Consider the following 23,846-nt stretch of genomic DNA (forward strand, 5'->3'; position numbering starts at 1 on the left):
TGCAATAGTTAAAAGTGAGAAAGTCTTTTTTTAAATCAAGATGACCCCAAAAGGTTGCATGGTCTAAACCTTCCACTTTATAAGCCTTAAAGAAGGTATTATGAAATTAGAATAGAGAACTTTTTAAATCTAAATAGATAAGTTCTGAAAAGTCACATTCCCAGTATCTTGTTTTATTTGCCAGAATTCTTTGATTGCCCTCCGGTCCTTTCCTTTTAAAACCCCAATGGAGGGATTATCAAGAACAAAGGGAATGGTAATCTACATCTAGAATTCCTTCTCTTGCATATCCAAGTTCTTGATTGTAATTGGTAATTACCTTGATTATTTATCATTATTAACTCACAATTGTATACCCACAATTCCGTTTCCATTATCGAAATAATCACAAAGAAATGCCAAATTAAAAAAAATAATCTTATCTACCTATATATCCGTTGAGTACTAGGTTTCAAAAAAAAATGTTGAGTGTCTGAATTCCTTTTTAATATCCTTTAGAGAAAAAAGTATAAAACTAAGTACAAATTTCTTAAAGATAATCTTTTTCAGATTAATTAAAAGTAGCAGTCTCCATTTCAGCAGCCACCTTTACCAATGAGAAGGTGGATTTTTACTGCCAGAAGAGGAAATCTAATGTTTAGTAACTGCAATTCCTGGCAAAAAGTATTTTTCTTAAAGAAAAAGTTTTTAACATGAGATTGATACTTTTTATTGAACTTCCACTTTACAGTTTGAAAATCAGAAATGCAGTATGAAACCATTATCTAATTGGTTCCTCCAACTCCTTTTTGAGGATCTCTGGCATCAGGTTCTTCTTGTAATTTTACAAAAAGCCTAATGGCAGGGCGCCTGGGTGGCTCAGTCAGTTAAACGTCCGACTTTGGCTCAGGTCATGGTCTCGTGGTTTGTGAGTTTGAGCCCCACGTTGGGCTCTTGCTGACAGCTCAGAGCCTGAAGCCTGCTTTAGATTTTGTGTCTCCCTCTCTCTCTCTGCCCCTCCCCTGCTCATGCTCTGTCTCTGTCTCAAAAATAAATAAAACATTAAAAAAAAAGTCCAAAGGCAATTTTTAGAAAATTATAACAAATGGTATTCCAACAATTTTGATCAAATTATCAGATTTATGGCATTATGGAATAATAACCCATTTTGTAACAGTGATATTTAGCTCCAGAATTCTTAATAATCTAATGCAATATTGTTGTGAGTTGGAGTAATTTTAATTTGTAAGACATTAACGTTTAGATTAAGGGAATCAAAGAATATAAAACAACTATTTTTAACCCGCTGAGACAAAAACAAGGTAACACATTATGAAGTTATGAAGTACTGACTGATTTAAATTTTGCTAGCAACTGACCAGAAGAGGAGCACAGTCTGTCAAGGCGCATGGATGTCTATGGTCCAGTTTCCTTTACCTGAGCCAGGCTCCTTGTTCTTTACTCTAGCATTAGAATCATTGTTTCCATCTAAGGGGAAGTAATTTAATTATTTTTTTCTCTTTAAATTTATGGACTGTTACTTTATACTTGTAGGTCAGGCTGTCACTGTCATAGATAAAATTATTATGATACATGGAACATTATTTATTTTATTATTTACTGAGTGCTTGTTACACTGAAGGAATTATGTTAACCTTTTTAAAAATAATTTTTTAAGTTGAGCAAAGTTAAGAATTAACATTTATCAATATAAAGTTTTATATTTGGAAGGTGACATCAAAGATGATGACATATCATGAAAAAAGAGGCCACACTGGGGAAATGAAGAGGCAACAAATTTTACCTGTGTTTGCTATCTGATAATGGCTGACATAAGTAGGTTAAAATCATTGTTGGATTTATTATTTTTAATGGCACGAGAAATAATTGCTCAAAATATCTTCATTTTCTTGTTTCGACAACAAATGGCAAATATATTTTGGTATACGAGACCTAGTGCATGAGCTTCAAATTCGATTAAATAGATCAAGTTTACACAAAGCCAAATGTATGAAAGGGGATCTTTTAAAAAAAACTTTATTTGAGAAAGGAAGAGACTTATAACAGAAGGCAAGAAGGAAACATACAAACAATATATTTACAACACAAAACAAGAGATCACCTTCAAGGGTGTAAATTATAATAAATACAGTAGATTTTAAAAGAGACATTTATCAATTAATTCTAAGATGAATTAAGTCCAGCTTTCTTTTTCACTGGTTCCAGGTAGTTTCTTGATTAAATTCAAAGACTATCAAATTCAAACAATTAATGTCCACCAACTGTACTGATGAAGCTAGCTCTCTCAAATGACATTATAAAAAATAGGTTTTTTTTTTGTTTGTGATTACATATCTTTGAAGTGATATTATACAAAAGTCTGCTCAGCCACATGTTCCTCCCCAAATAAAATGTATTTTAAAAGATGCACTATCCCTTTTTTATGAGATTGAAAGAAGACTTTAAAGAAAATGAATATTTATGAGATGGAAAAAATATACAATTTTATCTTAGGAATGCCATATTTTTAATGCAAAACAACTGACAAAAAGTCATTTTAATCTTAAGGAATATACTAACCAAAATATGTTGGTAATAGGAAAAGTTGCCTATTATAGCTATTTGTCAAATTATCAGAAGGACTTTCGTTATATGGAAAAGTTTTAAACTTTCTAACTACTAGTTATATTAATTTAATTTGAATGGAGACTTTTTAAAAAAGGATAATGTATCTTTAGCAGTGACCTTTTTTTAAGAAATATTTTTAAATGTCACAGCAAAATGTAAACAACACGTGCCAATAACATACAGTTGTTACAATGTCTACATTTGGCAAAATTGTTCTATCTCCTTTGAAACAGGATACTACACCTTAAAATACCTTGGATTTAGAAATATAAATATTTTAATAGAAAAAAACCTCACAAAGATTCTAGGTCAATTTGGATTATCCATATTAAAGGGGTCTTAATACAGAGAATCTTTAACTAGCTTAACAAAAGTAAACCTATAAAACAAGGTAAACATATCAAAAGGGAGTATGAAGGAAATGTTCCAGTGAAAAGCTTCCTTAACAATTTCCCTACTTGTGGTGTTATTTTCTTAGACAATAAATCAATTCATAGAGTGCCCTTTTAAAAACAGAAAGAGTAAAACACTATCCTCCGTTTTTTCCCCCCCTACATTCCTCATTACATGAATCACTTGGACTTCCTGTTTCCACAAGGCATTTCCTGTTCAGCCGCATAGAATCAGTTTTCTGTAGAACAGCAGGAACCTGACAAAGAACTGACTTAAATAAACAGAGTCTTCTGTTGCCTTCAAAGTTGTTTGTATTTCATAGCATCAAAGGACACAGTCCTTCTGAAGGTGCATTATATACAAGTAGATTCTGTTGTTAAGCCTAACTTTCCTAAATTTTTATTTGCCAAAATGGTATGGTATATGCCGGGTCATTATGGAATCATGCCTAAGAGATCCTAGTGATATGATTATGAAATATGATACACCTTCTTCTTTTAAACATAATTGTGACTTCATATCAGATAATCATCATACCATTACTATGTTTTCTACAATTGTAGATACAATATAGTATCTGATTGGACCATAATGCTGCACATTACTCCTTGCCGATACTTGCATCGACTTCATTTGATCTTTTTTGATAGACAATGTCATCAAATAACACAAGATAAAAGTAAAATGAGCAGTGCTAGGTGAGACATAATGTAATATTTAAAATAGTGCTGTACTTTGCAATCTATATATTTAAAACCACCTCTATTCCTAATATTTTCAATTGCAATCTATACAATAACCTAAGGACTATTGGCATGGTAACCAGAACATTTAACTTAACAAAAGAGAGGACGGAAGGGGCAGACTACCTTTAACAGTGTTCAAGACTGTAGTATGATACATTATGTACAACAATGTGAAAACTGAATTCTATATACCAAAAAAAAAAAAAAAAATTCAAGAACTAATAGAATGTTTCATTGATCAGACTGGGTGACTTGATCCAGCAGTCACTGATCTCAACAGATAAACTAAAAACAACAGTGAGTTCGTTTTCCTTAGAAGTAATTGGTGTGGCGGGCTTTGGGATGAATTTAAAGCCTATTAATTACGTGTATACTTATGTAGTATAATTTTAGTGTAACAAGTTATTTCCTTACCAGTGGAGTTTCAATGAAACCTTGATATCTATATAGAAACCAGTATATAGAGAAATCTCTATATAGATATATATGTATTAAGTAGAATCCTTAAACACTAAAATCAAATCATTCAGAAATATAAACAGGATAGGAAATAATATCCATTTACCAAAACCTGCAATGCATTTCATATTCAGATAATGACTTTAATTACAAATCCTGGAGCTAAATCTTTGCCTATTACCTGTTGCATAAAAGCAGCCTGCTCCCCAGATTCCATTTCCTGGATCTGAGCATCTTCATCACTGTCCACTGGTTCCTCCTTGACCTTCACAGCCCCAACTTGTCCCAGTGTGTCATCCACACAAGCACTGCTGTCGCTCCTAGTGCTGTTGCCACTAGAGGGCGCTCTGTCTTCCTGCATCGCCTGGTCCCCCTGAAGCTCTTCCTCCGCTTCCTCGAGGTGACTGCCTGGTTGCTTCAGTTGTTCAATAGATTTCGAAAGCAGCTAGAAGAGAGTGTTCAGGGGTTCAAAATTCAATAGTCCTTGGTGGTAACAGAGAAGCAAAATACACTTTGATTTCTAATGACTCTACTTCAGTACATTCTGTTTCCTAATTTCTGAACATCAATTTCACAACGAATTTGTATGCAACTTCCTCAATAATACTGAATCTGAAGCAGTCCCATCATTTCTATATTGTATTGGTGTAGCAGGCAGAGAATAAGGTGGTTAGGTGCTTTTAAGAATCGGATTACTCTTTAACACACTTAGAAAATGGTGGGAAAAAGGTAGATAAGCTTCCTCTGGGAGAACCAGGAAACTTTTATAAGTACAGTTTGTACTGTGACAATTTAATCCAAATAGACCTGAGAATATTTTTTGCAAAGAGAAAATGTAATGGAAATAATGGAATGGTAATGGAAAACTTCCACAGTCTCATTTTTATGACAAATGTCAACCACTACAAAGTACAAACACAAATGAGAAGTCCTTGTCTATCTAATTTTCCCATACCTAACTGGTCAAATGATAAACACCCTCTTATATATACCGGGAAAACATGGAAATATTGATTTTGAAATCCTAAACTTTAAAAAGATGTGGGATTAAAAAGTTATAGTAAAAATGTTTTATGAACATATCTAAACTAAATAAGAGGGAAGAAGAAATTATTTGTAATTGAAAATTATTACTTAGGCCTTTTCTTGACTTTATAAATTAAATTGTATTTAATCTTCAGAAGTATATGAATTGATCAATGATTTTTAAAAATGACAACATACCTAATGTAAACAATAGCAAAATATCATAGTATAAAAGCTCAATAAATGGGGTAAAATACTCAAGATGATTTCATCTTAAAATCGATAAGGTCCCCACTGACTGATCATCTGCAGATCCTAACTGTGCTTTCAAGAGTGATTAGAGTTTTCTGTTACATCAGTGCCCATGTAAACAACATGCCAAATATTGCTAATGAGCAGCACACTTAGAGTACAACCACTAAAATCATGAATACTGATTTTTCTATGTCCAGTTTCAGCTTACCTCATACATATCTATGTTTCTTTTTTTTAAAAGTTTATTTGTATTTATTTTGAGAGAGAGTTCATACAAGTGGGGGAGGGGCAGAGAGAGGGAGAGAGAGAGAATCCCAAGCATGCTCCATACTGCCAGTACAGAGCCCAACGTGGGGCTCAAACTCACAAACCGTGAGAACATGAGCCAAAATCAAGAGTTGGACACTTAACCAAATGAGCCACCCAGGTGCCCCTAACTATGTTTCTAAGACTAAATACATGCTTAGAGTTAGAATACCTAGTACTCCAACTCTGAACGGTGTCTTACCCACTTTAGGCTTACAGACTTTCCTCCAGGCCACACAACCTCAGATGGCTATGCACACAGTGATGAAATCCTTAAATTTCACTGTAGGTAAAATTACTGGGAGTTTTCATTCATTTGTTCAATAAATATTGATTGAGCACCAACTACGTTCAAGATACCATGCCCTCATGGAGCTTATAGTTTAGTGTGTTAGAAAGGCACCAAATAGATAAATAAGTTTATTCTTATTTTCAAGTATGGTAAATGAAAATGGAAAGCACAGGGCGTTCTAAGAGTACACCCTAGTTGGCACAGGAGCACAACTGTGGATGGCTATGGGAGGTTTCACTTAGAGGGTGCTATGTTTAGGCTGAGACATGAAAGAGGAAGGATAGAAAAGGAGTTGTCAGTTATGTGTATGAGGGTTTGAAATAAGGGAGGGAGCATTTCTGGCCCAAGGCACAGTATGTGTGCTGGAAAAAGGAGTTTAGTGGCATTAAAGCAAATGAAAGGCTGGTGGGGTTTGAGCACAAGAAGATGGGGAGAATGCTGGAAGATTTTGTTGGAGAGAGTTACAGCTTATACTATATTTGGTTGGGTTGAGAACAAGATTCTAGAGACATAAAGAACAATTTAGGATAAGCCACAAATAAGATGTAAACATCACCAATCTTAAGTTAGACATAATCAAGCTATGAGAATATCTACCAATCAAAATGTATGTCAAAATGAAGAAGGCAAATTAAATATTAGTTTCCTTTGTGCCTACAATCTAATTTCTATTGTTCCTGGGCTGTCAGCATAAGAACAATCATCCCATCATGCTTTAAATGTCTCTAAGTACTTTATAGGGAATTATTTGCAGGACTTTTGTACCAATGCTAATCAGCTCTTTATATCATAAATACATAAGACCTTGCATACTGCTGAGATTTTGGAGAAAAGGAACAATGTAATATTTCTAAACTTTGACTATACAACTCTAGGATCCCATTTAATTGGCTGTTAGAAAAAGAACATATAACGCCATAGAAAATAAGCAGGGTTTTCATTAAAAAGTCCCAGTTTGGGCTGGGACACCAGGGGTAAGGACTTTGGGTGACAAGCATCCATCCATTCTTCAGAGAGAGACAGAGAGAGAGAGCTAGAGCTCATCATTCAGTCTTGCAAAGCTTACCTCCATCACTCATCTCAGATGAGATATACAAGAGCAGGGTATAGAGCCTGTTGTGGGGAGAAGATTTTATCTAAAGAAAGGTATTAGTCAGGTGAAGGAAGCTGCAAGAGCCCCTCAGAGGGACTATCTGCAGGCAGACTGCTATAGTTCCATCTTCTGGATGGATGCTTGGTGAGCTGCAGGACTTCTCCCTCTCATTACCAAAGCTTAGCTGGAGAAACTCATGGGAGCTAGCTCGTCAGAGCTGGTGGGCCAAGGACATGTATGAAGGAAGCAGACACCTCTGGGAGGGGGTTCAAAAGTTCCTGCGCATAAGAACCTCTGTGAGGAAGAAAGAGTAAAAAATATGGGATGTGTGGCCATGAGACAGAAACTGAGGGGCCATTCATGAAAGGTCCACCAGCAAGCACAGGACCACTGTCCAGGAAATGCCACGTCCAAAGTCCCTGCTTACTGAGTAGTGGCTGCGACTTCTACAGCTTCTGGATGTTTGACGATGGGGCATATTTAATAACCAAGATGAAGCTATAAATACCACCTGTTAAGTAAAAGGGTGACCCTATTGCTGTTCGTCTTCTTTCCAGTCCCAGTCCCAACATGGCCACTCAGTACCTTGAACTCCTAACCTCTAATGGTCTTTTTCCTCTGTCCTACTTTAGCTCCCAAAGCTGTGATTATACCCTTGCCTTGGTCTATTTTTTTAATGTTTATTTATTTATTTAGAGACAGAGAGAGAGAGAGAGAGAGAGCGAGCGCAGGGGAGAGGCAGAAAGAGAGAGAGGGAGAGAGAGAATCCCAAGCAAGATTTTGCTGTCAGTGAGGAGCTAAGGCAGGGCTCAATCAGACAAACCGTGAAATCATGACCTGAGGCAAAATCAAAAGTTGAATGTTTAACTGACTGAGTCACCCTGGTGTTTATTGGTAGCTGTGCAGTTTCCTAAATCTCAGTTTCGAACATCATTCCCTTCTGGATCATTCTCAGAATATTCTGACCCTAACCTCTCCTCAGCTCTGGAGGGTGCTCTAAGCAATTGAGCCTACCACATTCTTGCTGCCCACCCTCTCTTATCCCCCGCCCCTTCCCTCCTTGCTGGACTAAGCTCCATTATCCATCAATAAAAATGACTCCCTTATACTGTCTTCAACTCTCTTGCCCTTTTCAACATGGGTTTTACTGGAAAAGTAAGACTTCTAACCTTGATTAATACTGAATCTCTGCCAAACCCAAGCAGCTGAATAAGCTAGGAAACAAACAAACAAATTACAATCATGTTGAATGTTTCTCTTCAAATTCATCAGCAAAACCATCAAAAGGGTCCTCTGTGCTGCCTGACAGTCCTACTACATTTCTTTAGTTAACTCATTCCCACTCTTTCCTTGACAATTTCAAACTACCGCCTCTCCCCTCCAACCTCTAATATTCAGACCTTTTATTCACTGCCTGCTTTGCTTCTTATTTCACTGAGGAAACAGAAGCCTCCAAAGGGAAACTCAACATCCGGCTACCATCACATTTAGCAAGCTCTCCTATTCACTCTTCCTGCTCCTGTTCTTTGGAAAGCAATGTCTTTGCTGTTATTCTCAGTCAATCCCTTGGCTTATGACCTGGATCCTATCTACTCCTGCAATTATCCATTCTGTCCTCCAACACACATTTCCCCTCTCTGCTGGAATATTCTTATTTGCACATTTTCAAAATGATAATCCATCTTAAATAAAACCTCCCTTGCTCCCCTCAACCAACCCCATTATTTAACTCCCTTCACAACAAAACTCCTTATCTCTTTTCACTGTCTTCATTTCTATTTTCCCATTCTCTTTAGAATTCATGCCAACAAGGCTTTCAACCACACTATATGACCAAAATCTCTCTTGTTAAAGTAAATAGTGACTGCATTAATTCTGAATCCAGTGGCATTTTAAATAGGGTATTAATGTGTCAGTAAGGTAACGCATTTCAAAAAGGGCACCAGGACACAATCATAGCATCTTTGAAAGTAAGAGACTCATATTACTACTGTTAGTTCAGCCAAAGACGAGACAAACTGTGTGTTAATTTCCCAGAATATAGTTTTCCATAGATAGCAAGATTGTCAAAGAAAACCTCTAATACTGACCAAATGCTGAGTGTTCACAGAACATGCCATATGTATGTTTTAACAAAAAACCTGAAATCTGACCTGTTAATGTATTTTTGAGGTCATGGACATACCATCATTTAGTCCACAGATCACATTGGGTCAGTATTTACAACCTCACTGGCAAAGATATGTATGTAACAATTCTCAGTGTGCAATAAAGAAACAATGCCATTTGTTCTAGTGAGTTCCTTTGGCTTCATCTATAGTTGTGATGTACTAAAGGAAACCTGAGGGAGAAAAAATGCCAGAATGAATAATGCTATGATGATGGGGCAAAAAGGCCAAATAGCAAAATGATCTTCCAAGGGCAGAATTCCTTGATGGTTTGTAAAAGAAATGTTTCTTGACATAAAACAGTAACTTATGAGTGGAGATCATATACATATAAAATGTAGTCATTGGTAATAATGCTCTTCAAACCTTTATTTTATAAAGAAGGAATTTCATGTCCGGAGAACCTGAGCCATCTCCAAAAAAAAAAAAAAAAAAATAGAAACCTAGAATTTTCGATACACTTCCAATCTGCTTTCTCCTCTGAAACAGCTATATTCTGGTAACAACTGAATTAATATAAACAATTCCATTGTCTTCCTGAGCTCCAAACTTCATATTCAGCTGCTTCAACATCTTTCCTTAGATCTAGAATATCAAACAGGTATCATAAACTTTAAATAGCTCAAAGAAAACCTTTATTCTCCTCCCACTCAAAATGTTTTGCTCACTTAATTGTCTCATCTGAGTGAACAGCAATACTCAATTGCATGAGTCAAAAATCTAGGATTTATTCTCGTCTCTCTCACTCATCATTTTTTAAAAATAAATACCTGAAAGTGTAACTGATGCTTAGTAACAGTGCTTTGACACTTTTCTTCCCAGGTTATGAAGCAAATGCCAAGGTCTACATGAACAATAACTGCCATTTTTTCACCATCTCTGAAACAGAATGTGCTCTTTGCGAAGTTTCACGAAATACAAGAGTGATAAATGGGATCTCCTGGAACCAGCTTTGCAAAATACAAATGCATAGAAGGAGTTAACCTAACTTCTTCTTCCAGGTATTTGACTAAAGCTGTTTTTGTTTAAGCAGTCAAATTTGCCAGAGTGGAAAAATTAGCAATTAACATCAACAAGAAAAATCTACAAACCAAAGTCACAGAAAACTTGCCTGCCAGGTTTAACTTATTATAGATTTTTAAAATAAAAAATTACTTGACATTGTTTGTAAGTTTCTGACTATGTATGAAGACATTCAGTACTCAGATTATGTTGTGTTGTATGTGTTTTTGAACTTCAAATGTGACCATTACAACGATGGTAGGGGCTAACCCTTTTCTAATTTGTACTGTCGCTGAGTGGCCCCAGATGCAGGGAGGAACTGTCTGCTCACTCTCAGTGGGGTAGCAGAGTCTCTCTTTGGTTGAACATCTGGAGGTGATCCCCCAGCAAAGTTGAGCTTTTGCCTTGCTGGCTACAAAACACAAGACAAAACATCTGTGTGACAGATAAATGCACAGACCTGTGCGAATCTCGGCTGAGGGCCCATCTGTAAAACACACCGTGTGTCATTCGTCTGACACCAGGTGAGGTACTTTGGTGGGGAACCCAGCAGAGAGGAAGATGATGGCTGTGCTTCTCCTTCTCCTTTTATCTGTGTTCTTTCTCATCTGTCAGTGTTTCCCTGTATTCTCCATGCTATTGCACAGCCATCGTACCGAACACTAAGAATGTTGCAGGCAATCTATGACCATTCTGGGTTTGTAACACACACTCATACCGATATTCCAAGGACCAGGTATGATAATTTATCTAAATCTCTAACACCTTAAGTTTGCAATTCCATTCTTATCAATCCCTGCTAGGATCATAATTACAGCAAGTCTCTAAACTTGAATGTTCTATATTCCATGTTAAATATCATCTAGTCTATTGGCAAATGATGTAAAATTAATGAAATAATATTTAAAGGCTGTGCTGCTAACCTTTACACATGAGCACATTCAGCTCATCTCTGTGTAAGTTACACTGAGACAAGCCTAAAAGTCAACATAAGTGCTGTCAAATAAAGTATCTTTCAATTCCATATTTAAAATTTTTCCCACAGAGATCTTTTATGTCCCCACAAATATCTTCAGTTTTGGGATGGCAACTAAGAACAAGAGTGTAAAAGGAGTAAATCTGTTTCTGATGGACATCTGGTTTTCTGAAATTGTCAACAACCCATTAAGCACAAGTGTTTGAATGTGATTATTAAACTACGCAAAATGACCTTCAACCCAACTCATCACTTTCTTATTCTGCCTCAGATTGTAAGACAGATTTTACTTGGGGAATGGCAATGACACAAGTTTTTGTTTTTGTTTTTGTTCTTGTTTTTTCTGTTAAATAAATGCAAAACTCTTCTTTTGGAACACGAAACCTTTCCCTTAAGCTCCAAGGAAACTAGATTGTAAAACAATGATAAAATTCTGTCTCAAATCACAAATAGATTAGGTATGTACCAACTGTTCTCAAAAACAGCATGCAGTGTTTGGAGGGTTTTCAAATCAAGAGGTCTACTTAGAGAAGAACTCTACCTCAAGCCAAAATACTCCATGTCATTTCACTTCTGTGCATTTTAGGGAAATAACCAGAGGAACCAAAACTAAATGACAAGAGAGAAATATTTTCTAAATATTGGTTCATTATTCACATAAATTAAGTCTAAACTGAAAAATATTCCTTCTTCCCAATATTGAAGAGATATAAAACTAATCCAGGGATTAAGTGAATACTTAATAGACACGTGTTTATCTTTATAACTTCAAATGGTTGTCTAAATCAATGCATGCAATTAAAATACCCCTTTTCTGGCTTCAAAACATCCTAATATTTCAATAACTTAAGTAAGTGTTAACCCTCGGAACTGGAAAGGATACTGTAAATTTCCTCCTTCCAGTGAGTTTGAGAAAGTTACCCACCCACTCTTTACTCATTTGACAATTTTTGTTGAACACTTACTATATGCCACATCCTGAGAAGAGCAGTCAGGTGAGCTCTCAGAAAAGGAAACAGAAAGTAAGCAAATGAAGACTGGAACTTAATGTGGTAAGGAATGATGGGGAAGGGGTGAGCATCTGTGTCTCATTTGTATGGGCAGGAAAGGCCCTCAGAAGATGTGAGGTTTAAGCTAAGAGGGGCTCCAACACCACGGTCAAGTCATGAGAAGATCTGGAAGTTGAACCTACCATACAGTACAGTGGATAACACAACTCCTGGAGATGGAACGGCATTCCCAACAGACTGAAAAGGAGGCCAACATGGCTGAGGCTCAGCAAGTAAGGGAAGGGAGTAGGAGATGAGGTCAGTGACAGGGGCAAGAGCCAGATCACAACAGCCTTGCAGGCCACAAAAAGATGTTTGGATTTTATCTTATGAACAGTAAGGAGCAACCGGGCAATTTTAAGCAAGCCCTTAACATGATTTGATTTGCATTTGTAAATGATCACTCTGGTTACTATAGAATATTGGATGTAGGCAGGCAAAAGTAGAAACAGAAAGATCTAACTTTTAGAACACAAAAAGTTTAGCAAGAGAGTGTTACAAGACAACTAGAACACAAATGACCTATTTTTCCTTCTTTTACATCACTATGTCATTTTATGCATTTTTATATTACATAATAGGATTTTCCCCTAAAAGTCCCCTTTCCAATCTTTAGTTGATAGTACACATTCTTTCAAAGTTCTCTTTCTTTGCTTTTTAAGGGCAATGAATAGAGGCACAGTTAAGGAAAGGCACCCTTGGCAATTTTGGACTGTGTCTCAGAATAGACAAGATCTCAAAGCCAATGATATTCAGATCAACTGACTAATAAACATTTCCCTTTCTCCCCATTTGCCAACCCTTGCTTTGGTCATCTGGATAGCAGTACAAGCCCTATGTAAAATGGATACCAAGAATAAACCACAGAAAACAATTGCCACATGGAAATGTGGGCCCCAGTGTAGCCAGATTTTCAATTTTTCAGACAATGCCAGAAATCAGATTTGCATTTGAAATCTTTCTATTTTTAAAGATTGACAAAAAATTGAAATGCTTAAGATACCAAGCTGTCCAACGACAGCAGTCCACAGAGTGTCCACCTATGACCTCTGAAAATAATCCCTTATGGCCCTTCTTCCTTAAACATTCTATGGTTTAGATCATTTAGAGCTGATGTCTGCTTGCTCTCAAAATATACCATCCTTCATACTTGTTATTTGTTTTATGTTTCCCACACGGTCAAAAATTCAACTACTTTGCCTGGGGCTGGAGGTAGGGGTAGGAATTGACGACAAAGGAGCAAGAGAAAGAAAGTTTGGAAGTTGAGGTAACTGCTCTCTATCTTGATTGTGGTAATTATATGACGATATGCATTTGTCAAAACTCACCGAATTATACAGCAAAAGGAATATATTTTGCTGTGTAAATTATACCTCAATAAATAATTCAATAATTAACATATATGGTGTTCCAAACAGAAATCAAAGGTCCGCTTCATGATGACTACAAAGACTCAAGCGGGAACAAAATTTAGTAGTTTGGTTTACAACAAAGTAGCTTGATGCAAGATTGAGGTAAGTAGGAAATGCGTGTCTTGGAGATATTTTAGCACTTCCAGATAACCGTTTTCATTAACAGAATAATAACAAAAAGAACTATGAGTGCTAAATAAGAATATAAATACTGCATTAAGATTTCAGTCGTGCTCACCATGCTTACAAAGCACTTTCAGTACATCCTTTCATGGGATCCTCACTATAAACCTCTAAAACATGCAGATTAGAGAATTATTGGACAAGGAGGCTCAACACTTTGTCCAAAGTTGCAAAACTAACAAATAATTCTGCAAGACATCAGAAACTTCTCTTGGAAATGTTACCAAGCATTCTAGATTTTGCAATTCATATGAGCTACGCATTATATAGAACTATCTTGGACTGGAATGATCTGTTTGCAGGCCTATGAACCATTCAAGGGAAAGAACAGGCCTTCTTTATTTTCATTTTCAGTATGCAGAAGCATAGTGGTTGCTAATAAATCATTGTGGAACACCATCAATGACTCCATGCCAGAAAATTATTTTTAGAAGTGAGTTTTTATTGCTGGGTGATACAACTCAGTCGATAGCAAGAGAGTAATGGTGCATTTTGGATATGGGAGCTTAGCCCTGGATGCAATTCTGCCTGAAGGAATGGGAATACTCTAGATCATATGACATTTCAGGGTCACTATAATCCCTGAGATTTCGTAAGTATTTAGAGACAGGGCAGAAAGATACAGGGGAAGAAAACTAAAATCAGGACTTTATAAGCAGCCAAAATCTATAACAAAGGGACTGCTACATACTGGTGGTTTTCATGTCCACAAATCACTTAGCTATATTAAAAATTCCTTAGTAAGACTTAATTATTTCATCCTGTCAAATGAAACTATTTGTCAAGGTTGAGAAACAACCAAATTATTTAGCTTTCCTCTCTCTTTGAACAGCCTGGAATCAACATCAGTCAAACCACTCACATGGTTTAATTCCCCAGATATTTTTCTTTCCCCTATTTTCTTACCTCATAGTCATGTCCAACTATTGTTTTTCTCATTCAGTAAAAGCGTCTCTGACTAGATTAACAGTGCAGAGTGAAAAGGAAAGGTCGAGGTCCTTCCCTTGGTCTTCAAGTTATGAAAGCAGCACTGGGAACGTTTACGAAAGTTACACATTAATCCACTGAAATGGTCATTTAGTTTCTTTTACAAACACCGGATTTCATCACATCTAATAATAAAGCAACAAGCCATTTTCTGTATATTATAAACCATCAACTTGTAATTATGTAGTGAAATGGTTCTATATGAATTCTCTACGATGATGTAAGCCAGTATTGCAGTAAGTGGATTTTTGAAGCTCAGCACATACCTACACGAATCTATTTACACTGGGCTAATCATGTCGAAATAGCATCTATTTAAGGGCAAAGTCAAAGTTTCTTTTATAAACCTCTATAGATAGATAAATAATCTAGGAGGCTTTTTACTGTTATAAAATTAAGACTGCCTTTCAGTGCTTGCTAAAGTTTTTGGACATACTATCCATCTAATGGGCAAAATGTAATCCTAAATTGTTGATTAAAGGCTCTGCATGGAAACATACTGTCAAATGGATAGAGAGAAATTAAACCTGACAACGGTAATGCCTACTTTCCTAAATGAAAGCCCAGTTCAAGTTTCTACTCATCCATTTTTCAAAACATAAAACAAGGCATTTTCCAACCACCCAGAGAGGAGATGCCAAATTTGCATTTCAGTTGAACTTGATGAAGTCAGTAGACTTTCAGCATCAGGCCAGCTCAGAACTCTTATGAGATGTTTGCCCAATCTAAAGAAATGACGATTTTACAGCATGCAAGAAAGGCATGAAACATGGTCGGGCTGTACTGCACTCACAGCACTGTTGGGAAGCTTTAATATCCAATGGATATCTGAATGTCCCACCATGTACATCAACTTCCAAATTAGTCACTGGAGGGAGGACAATGTATGAAAAGTTGGGAAGTAAGGTCAGGAAAACAAATTTCTTCATTTCAGCAAATCCAAACCAATACCAAAAATAAATAAATACATAAAATAAGATCGCCTTTTTTGTTTGTTTGTTTGCTTGCTTGTTTGCCTTCTCTTCAATTGTAAGTTCTCTACTTTTTTGCAAAAATAAAATTAGGAAAAACTTGTCTTGGAGAACGTGACTGGCTCAGTCAGTAGAGCACGTGACCCTTGATAACGGAGTCACCAGTTCAAGCCCCACGTTGGGTATGGAGCCTACTTAAAACAAAAATTTTTGTTAAAAAAAAGAGGGATGCCTGGGTGGCTCAGTCAGTTGAGTGTCTGACTCTCGATTTCAGTTCAGGTCATGATCCCAGGGTCATGAGATCAAGCCCCACATTGGGCACTGTGCTGAGTTTGGAGCCTGCTTAAGATTCTCTCTCTCTCTCTGTCTGCCCCTCTCCACTGCTCGCGTGCTCGCTAAAAATAAAAATTAAAAAAAGAAGTAAAAAAGAGTAAATAAAAAAATTTTTTTTAAGGAAATCTTTTCTTCTGCTTGGTGAATAAAACAACACTAAAATTGTAAGTACACATTTAGGTTCAGGACAGGTTTTTGTGTCATACAACCTATGTCAGAAGTCTAGTTCTGTCAACTTCTAGCCTGTCCCCTGGGTCAACTTACTTAAGCCCTTTAAAATTAACTTTCTTGATGGGGCGCCTGGGTGGCGCAGTCGGTTAAGCGTCCGACTTCAGCCAGGTCACGATCTCGCGGTCCGTGAGTTCGAGCCCCGCGTCAGGCTCTGGGCTGATGGCTCGGAGCCTGGAGCCTGTTTCCAATTCTGTGTCTCCCTCTCTCTCTGCCCCTCCCCCGTTCATGCTCTGTCTCTCTCTGTCCCAAAAATAAATAAAAAACATTAAATAAAAAAAAAAATTTTTTTAAATTAACTTTCTTGATATTAAAAAGAATGAGTTGTTAAGTCTGAGAAAATAATGTACATAAGAAGATTAGCATTGTGTCCCAGCTTACAGTGGGTCCTACTTATAAAAGGGAGCCGGTATTACGTGAAAGACCACATCCCTAAGGTACCTATGGAGAAGGTGCTAGGAAGAGCCACAGTGCATGAAAGATACACCAGGAGTAATAGGTGCATCAAAAAGCAAAGATGGGTACAACATCCTCATCTAATTGTACTTAAAATTTTAACCTGCCCACAAGAAGCCATGGATATAATCACCTTTATTAAAATAAAGCTAACACAAAGTGTTCCCTTGATTTAGGACATGATAATAGGACATGAGACTTAAAAATATAAACTTGCTGGAATGTAACATCTTTACAGTTGTTCTTCAAATAAATTTCCTTGGGAAAACATACGCTTTGCTCAACAGTGCACAAAATAGTTTTATTTTAGAACTACCTTCGGGGATATTTTGTAAGAACAAAATAACACACATATATGCACACTATGTTTGTGTGTGAGCACAGGCATGACAGACTATAGTCCCCTGGGTTGCTGTGGATGCATGATTGGGAACAAGGAGTAGGTATGAATCATGAGGGGTTATGAAGAATATGTAACATTTCTGTTAGAAAATTATATCAGGAAAAAGAATACAACAGATATTACTCAAATAAATGGTCAAATTCTCTTCTAAAATTAATGAAAACTCCCCATTTGCTCCGTTCCAGCATTTGAGCAAAATTATATTCATGCCTTGCTTGTCAGACATAATTTCTACCTGTTTTAATAAGGGTAACGCAGGACATCTGCTTGGCCTCCCTTTTACTAATCTTGTCTTAGATACATTTTTATTATGATAAAATAGCACTCATGTCAAAATGCCTAAGTATCATAGTAATAAATATATAATAAATACTTATATCTACAGTGAACTTTGACATATTTAAGATATCATCTCATGATTTATCTGGGTTTTTAAAAAAAGTGTTGGCTGATGTCCAGTCATAGGAATGCATAAGATATTTATCACAGAGTATATCACAAAGGGAAAGAAAGAAAGAAAGAAAGAAAGAAAGAAAGAAAGAAAGAAAGAAAGAAAGAAAGAAGATAAAAAAGGACAGAAGAACCCAAGGAGGTAACCAAACAAGTCTCAAGTTTTACTTCCTCAATGAAAACAATTTTCTTCCTCATGTTCCCTATCCTAGTACATAACACATCGTATTACCGTTTACTGAATAATTCACTCCCTTGCTCCCCATACTTTAAGCTCCATGAGGACTCTGAATGTTATTTTCTTAGTGATTAAAATAGTGTCTGGCACAAAGCAAGAATTCAATGAGTTGCTAAATGGATAAATGCATAATAAATTGGTATTTCATTCAAATAAGTACTGAATGAAGAAAGAAATTTCTTAAATTTTCTGCTCATGTGGTTTTGATAGAATGAATATGAAAAACATAGGTATTAGAACAATTCTAATTAAAATAGAAATTATTCAGTGTGCATCAATGCTATCCTATACATACTATAACAGAGAAACAATTTAAAGAATAATGCCATTGGGCAGGGGGCAGAGGTCAAGGCCAGATTATCTCACAACAAAAATGCCTGAAGACACTCAGGAAAATTCCTGTGTATCATTCAGATAGTGTTACAACTAGAGATTTGCCCTTCTATTAATTAGGCAGTGATTGGTATATTCCTTCAAAAATCATAAAAAACCTGCAGTGTGTTTTGTTTTCATTAATCATAGTCTTTTTTTTAACAGAAAAATCTGTGGCAAGATTCAAATTTAAAATGATCCCAGAAGAAAATTGCCAATACCCTCTTACTTTTTTGTTTGCCTTTTTTTATTTATGGGGAAAATTTTGCTTTAGAAACCATTTTTATCTTTCAGTAAATAAACAAAAGATACCTGGCAAAAGCAACAATCCTCTTTTTTTTTAAATGTTCATTTTTGAGAGGGAGAGCACCCACACATGGGCACAAGCAGGGGGAGGGACAGAAAGGGGTACAGAGGATCCAAAGAAGGCTCCATGCTGACAGCAGAGAGCCTGATGCGGGGCTCAAACTCACAAAACACAAGATCATGACCTGAGCCAAAATTGGGTGCTTAATCGACCGAACTACCTATGTGCCCCAACATCAATCTTCTTTTGATACTAGCATAAAGAATCTTGGTTTTTAAAAAATGCCCACAAGTCATTGTTTCATGAATGTACCATACCTTAGCAACAGAAATTGTTCAATGCATTCCTGAATACTTTAAATGTCTCAAGAAAACAAAAGAACAAATAGTGTAAACCATGATTTTTTTTTTATGGTTAAACTTCTCAAAATACCTTCAGTGAAAATAAAATATTCAACCTGATGAGTATAAAGACAAATCATTCTGACAGGTTTTCCACTTACATTTCTACCTTGCCCCATTTTGTAGATGTAACAATACAAATACTGTATATACCCATTCCAGGGATATTTCTGCTAAGCAATTAAGTACTTACACCATAATTGTATGAGACAAATAATCCTTATGACACACAAATTTCCCATGTAAATGTCATTAAAGTATCAAGCAATGGGTAGGTAAGTTATTTAGTATGATTAATAATATTTACATTGTATAGTTATAGTAAGCAGGAATGACGGCTTTCATAAATGGTTGATTCAAATAATAGTAAGATATGACAAAGCTTTCCAAATTTAATAAGTCAATTATTATATAAACTCTGAAAAATATAGATTTGCTTTGACTTCTAATGATGATTAGCAATTCAATTACATCATTAAAAATTTCATACTAGGGGGAGGGTCACCTGGGTGGCTCAGTCGGTTGAGTGCGGACTTTGGCTTAGGTTATGATCTCCTAGGATGTGAGTTCAAGCCCCACATCAGATTCTGTGCTGACAGCTCAGAGCCTAGAGCCTGCTTTCAATCCTGTTTCCCTCTCCTTCTGTCCCTCCCCCACTTGCTCTCGTGCTCTCTTGCTCTCTCTCTCAAAATTAAAATTAAAAAACATAAAAAATTAAAAAAAAATAATACCAGCAGGGTACCTGGGTGGCTCAGTCGGTTAAGCATCCAACTCTTGGTTTCAGCTCAGGTCATAATCTCACGGTTGGTGGGTTCAAGCCCTGCACTGGGCTCTACACTAACAGTGCACAGCCTGCTTAGGATTCTCTCTCCCTCTCTCTCTGCCATCCCTCTCTCTCTCTCAAAAATAAATAAATAAACATTAAAAAAATTTCATGCCAGGAAGGACAATCATATTTAATATGCTATAGGTTTAGAGACAAATACACTTATTTTTTCTTTTGTTGTCACTGCATTTTTGCTTCTCTAAATCTTAAAAAAAAATTTGAAGGAGCAAAAGAAAAGGACATTTTCAAACAGGGTATCTGTATACCAATGTCTTTATGTGAGCATGTATTTCCTGCTACTGTAAGTACCTCAAGAGCAGGGACATTTTTATGATGCCAACTATTTGGTTCCATTTTGAATAGATTCAATATAGATTCATCCATTTTAACAGGAAAGAAAAATGACATAAATTAAATTTTCTGTGGTTATTTCTCATTAATGGGTATTCAAAATGGTTAGAATACACATAAATATATAATTATACACAAACGCATTGGTTTTTGGCATCTCAGTTATGGCCCTCACATAATGTGAAATAAATGTTTTCATCACCTCCTGGGGAAGGGAGAACAGTAGCAATTCATTTCTTGATGGTTCTATTGTGAATACTTCAGAATAGGTCAGAGATTCAATATTTTCTTCTTTAAGATTCTTCTCTGTTCCCTCACACAATTGAGGGCAGGTGAAATATTTTCAAAATCTGGAGAATACCCAACGTGCATATGCCATTTGATCAAACATATGGAATACATACTTGGAGAAAAGCCAACTGGAGACCTGCTTGAGTAATCTAAACACCCAAGCTGAGAGGGGTTAATATATAAAGATCAGCTTTGTACTTTGAAGTTTTCTGGACTTCATTTTGCCTAATTAAGACAAGATTTAATAGTCAAACCACTGTACAAACATGTACCTGAGAGTATAGGTTTGTTTCTAATTTTGGGAAGAATTCTTAACAGATTCCAAGGAATCAGCTCCACATGGGAGAAGGTCTCTGATAAGATTTGCTCTTCTCATTGCTCAAATGCAAATGCCTGCTTTTCATCTTAGTTTCTTCCATGTGACTGAGGTTAGCATCCGCCTGTCAAAATCTCAAGTGTGATACTAAAATATAAAGATTCTGTTATTAGCATACCACTGAGTCTGAAACACCAGCATCTCTAGGTCATGAAAAATGTATTCCCAAATAATCTTAAAAGTATTAACAGGAATCTAACGAACTTAATTCCAGATCAAAATATTATGAGGCAAAATGTAGGATTCCTAATCTTTCTTTCTGCATAAAGTTTTCCTCACTGGTCACTGGACAATTTTTCAGGAATTCCCAGTAGTTATAAGTAGTGCTGAGAGACCACAAAACAAACAAACTGAACTCTACCATAATATAGCAGACATACACTCTTAAATCAAAAGTACTCCATCACTACACAAGAAGGAAGTTGATTGCCTCCAGTGAGACTGATTTGATACAAAATAATTTGATAAATTTAGAGAAATGTGGTAGCAACGAAACAGGCATCAATCTGATGATATATAAAGAGTAATAAGCAATATAGTGAAATATAGTCTGCAGTAGAATGAAAGATGGCAGGAAAGGTAGTTACCACCGCCATCTATCCTCTGGTCCTATTTCCCCAATCCCATACACATACACATCATCTTTGAAAGCAGCAAAGGGCTGGGCTGGAGGAATTTCTGTTCAGCAGTATGGTATTCAGCCTGTGTTTCCTTCATGGCTCTGCCTTATTAAGCTGGAGGCCAAAGAGAAGAGAAAAACTCTCGCCCTACCCTACCTGCAATAAACACATGGTAAGTGAGCACATGATAAAGACCCCCTCATGGAGAGAGGTTTCATATTAAGAAATGACATTCTGTTTACTGATAGGTAGCTAAAAAGTGGCTTACTGTTTAAAAGTTTTATTGTATCGTGATGTAAACAAAGCAAAACCTCCTGGGCAAAGATCAAATCATCTTTGTAGCATTTAATAGCTATTATCTTTGCCCAGGAGGTTTTGCTTTGTTTACATCACGATACAATAAAACTTTTAAACAGTAAGCCACTTTTTAGCTACCTATCAGTAAACAGAATGTCATTTCTTAATATAAAACCTCTCTCCATGATACTTGTAGGTGATATAGTAACAGTGGAGACTGGGTAGAATTATGACATCCAGGACCAAAACACTGTCCAGGAAGGAGAAGACTCTGCTTTGGAAACTCCTAGCAGACGGTAGTGGCAAAGCTGGAAAGACCAGTTTTGCTTATGAATTCACTGAAAATGTTACTGGCCTGGCCTGTCTGATATTGTCATATTGTAATCACTGTTTCTTTGTGGTTGCCTCAGCAGGAGAGCTCCTAAGGATGTGGTGTGATACATACATCAGCTTTCCATTTTGGCCACAATAAGGCTGCCAGAAAATTACCACATATTTCTGAGAAATTGCTTCAAACATTGTTTGGAATGAAGTGGGGCATACTAAAAAATAAATGCAACATGGATACATACAAGTTGCTGAGAAATACTCTGTTGGCTAACCTTGTCATATCTGCCTGCACCTGTGCAAACTTTTTGAGCTGTCGATCCATCACATTCAACTCTGCCTCAAGCCTTTTCTACAATACCAGAAAATGGGGCTCTGCACACAGGTGCCTGGGTGTGCTTATGTATTAAGATAGGGCTTCAATTATGAAAGCCCTTACTAATCCATAATCTCAGTTTTGCCATAAGCATCCTGTGACTGTAGTCATGGTGAAAATACTGATATTGTGATGCTGTCCCTGAGGGCTAGGATGGCGATCTCCTTTTGACTGTGATGGATAGATCCCAACATTCTCCTCTCATGTGCCCCGATCAGTGAAGAGAACCCCAATTTCCCCCATTGGTGGTTATGACATTTTGACTTCGGCTTGGGGGCTTACTTTGTTCATGTGGATCTGCTGCTGGTATTGCTTCTGCTTCTCCAAGAATTGCTGGTGTTGCTGCTGAATGACCAGCTGAGCCAATGTGCTCTGAGGCAAAGGTGCGGACTGGGTTCGATTCAGGGGTCTGTGACGGGGTAATTTGTGGGTACCTCTAATGCCAGGTGAAATTCTCTCTTTCGTTGCCAATGGAGACTGAGGATGTAAGGGAACTCCGCCTGAAAAAAAAAATGTAACACACACACATACAATTTTGCTTTATAAAAGAACAAAAAGCCACAGAAAATAGATATATGAGAAATTTGGTGAAACTAGTGATTCTGCTGGGCAAACAACAGAAGAAACCTAGGTTGTATGGGGTAAAGGCAGAAATGCCAGAACATTAGATAGGTATGCATCTCACCAGTGACTCACCAGTAATCGACTCTGGTACGTATGAAGGTTTAACAAGGTGAGGTGTTTTCCCCACCATGTGTCTAGAGAAATAAATGAAAATAGTAGCCTTTCCCACAATACCAAGTGTCAGGGAGACCCTTGCATGACAATGTAAATCTTTAATAGGGTCTTGAGCTAAAGGGGCATTACATTGGAACACAGATAAAAGAAAGCCCTAAGATGATGGTGTCATTAATTACCAGTCACAAGAAGCTTTTGCTGTCGCATTTGTTCTTTCAGTAACAAATGCTGCAGGAGAGCTTGGTGGCTGCTGTTGGGTTTTCCCTCTAAAGCGACATGGGGATGGCTTGAAGATGCTGGGATGCTGCCCCCATACTGCCCAGGCAGAGGAACGCCTTGTCTGAGTGTCTGAGTCTCACACTTCTGTTTTTCTTTGAGTGAATTCGAAGCCTGTGTCAAGAAATAATAAAGATGTTAATCCTTTTTCATCCATTAGGTCTGTACACCATTAGATGAGTTTCTTATTCTATAATCCTTCCTTTCCCTACCCAAAATAAACCCCATCTTACTGATGGCTGAGTAGGGAAAATG

At 36.8% G+C, this 23,846-nt stretch overlaps 1 protein-coding gene across 17 annotated transcripts in view; it reads right to left on the bottom strand.

Annotated features, from left to right (window-relative positions):
• The window catches only part of HDAC9 (histone deacetylase 9), a 938,649-nt gene that overhangs the window by 365,979 nt on the left and 548,824 nt on the right, over nt 1–23,846 (bottom strand). For 11 of the 17 annotated variants that reach the window (XR_009260421.1, XM_058724883.1, XM_058724881.1 and 8 more), the window contains 3 exons: nt 23,495–23,705; nt 22,860–23,077; nt 4,387–4,650 (listed from right to left, as the gene is read on the bottom strand). Coding sequence is in view for 16 of the 17 variants with exons in the window: in XM_058724883.1 (XP_058580866.1) it covers nt 4,387–4,650; nt 22,860–23,077; nt 23,495–23,705 (693 nt within the window). In the remaining variant the exon portion in view is untranslated. Of the gene's footprint in view, nt 1–2,000; nt 4,651–22,859; nt 23,078–23,494; nt 23,706–23,846 lie in introns of those variants that run through there. The other 6 variants (XM_058724894.1, XM_058724890.1, XM_058724889.1 and 3 more) reach the window with 1 other exon arrangement.

The sequence above is a fragment of the Neofelis nebulosa genome, chromosome 4 (assembly GCF_028018385.1).
Source record: "Neofelis nebulosa isolate mNeoNeb1 chromosome 4, mNeoNeb1.pri, whole genome shotgun sequence".
NCBI classification, from domain to species: domain Eukaryota; kingdom Metazoa; phylum Chordata; class Mammalia; order Carnivora; family Felidae; genus Neofelis; species Neofelis nebulosa.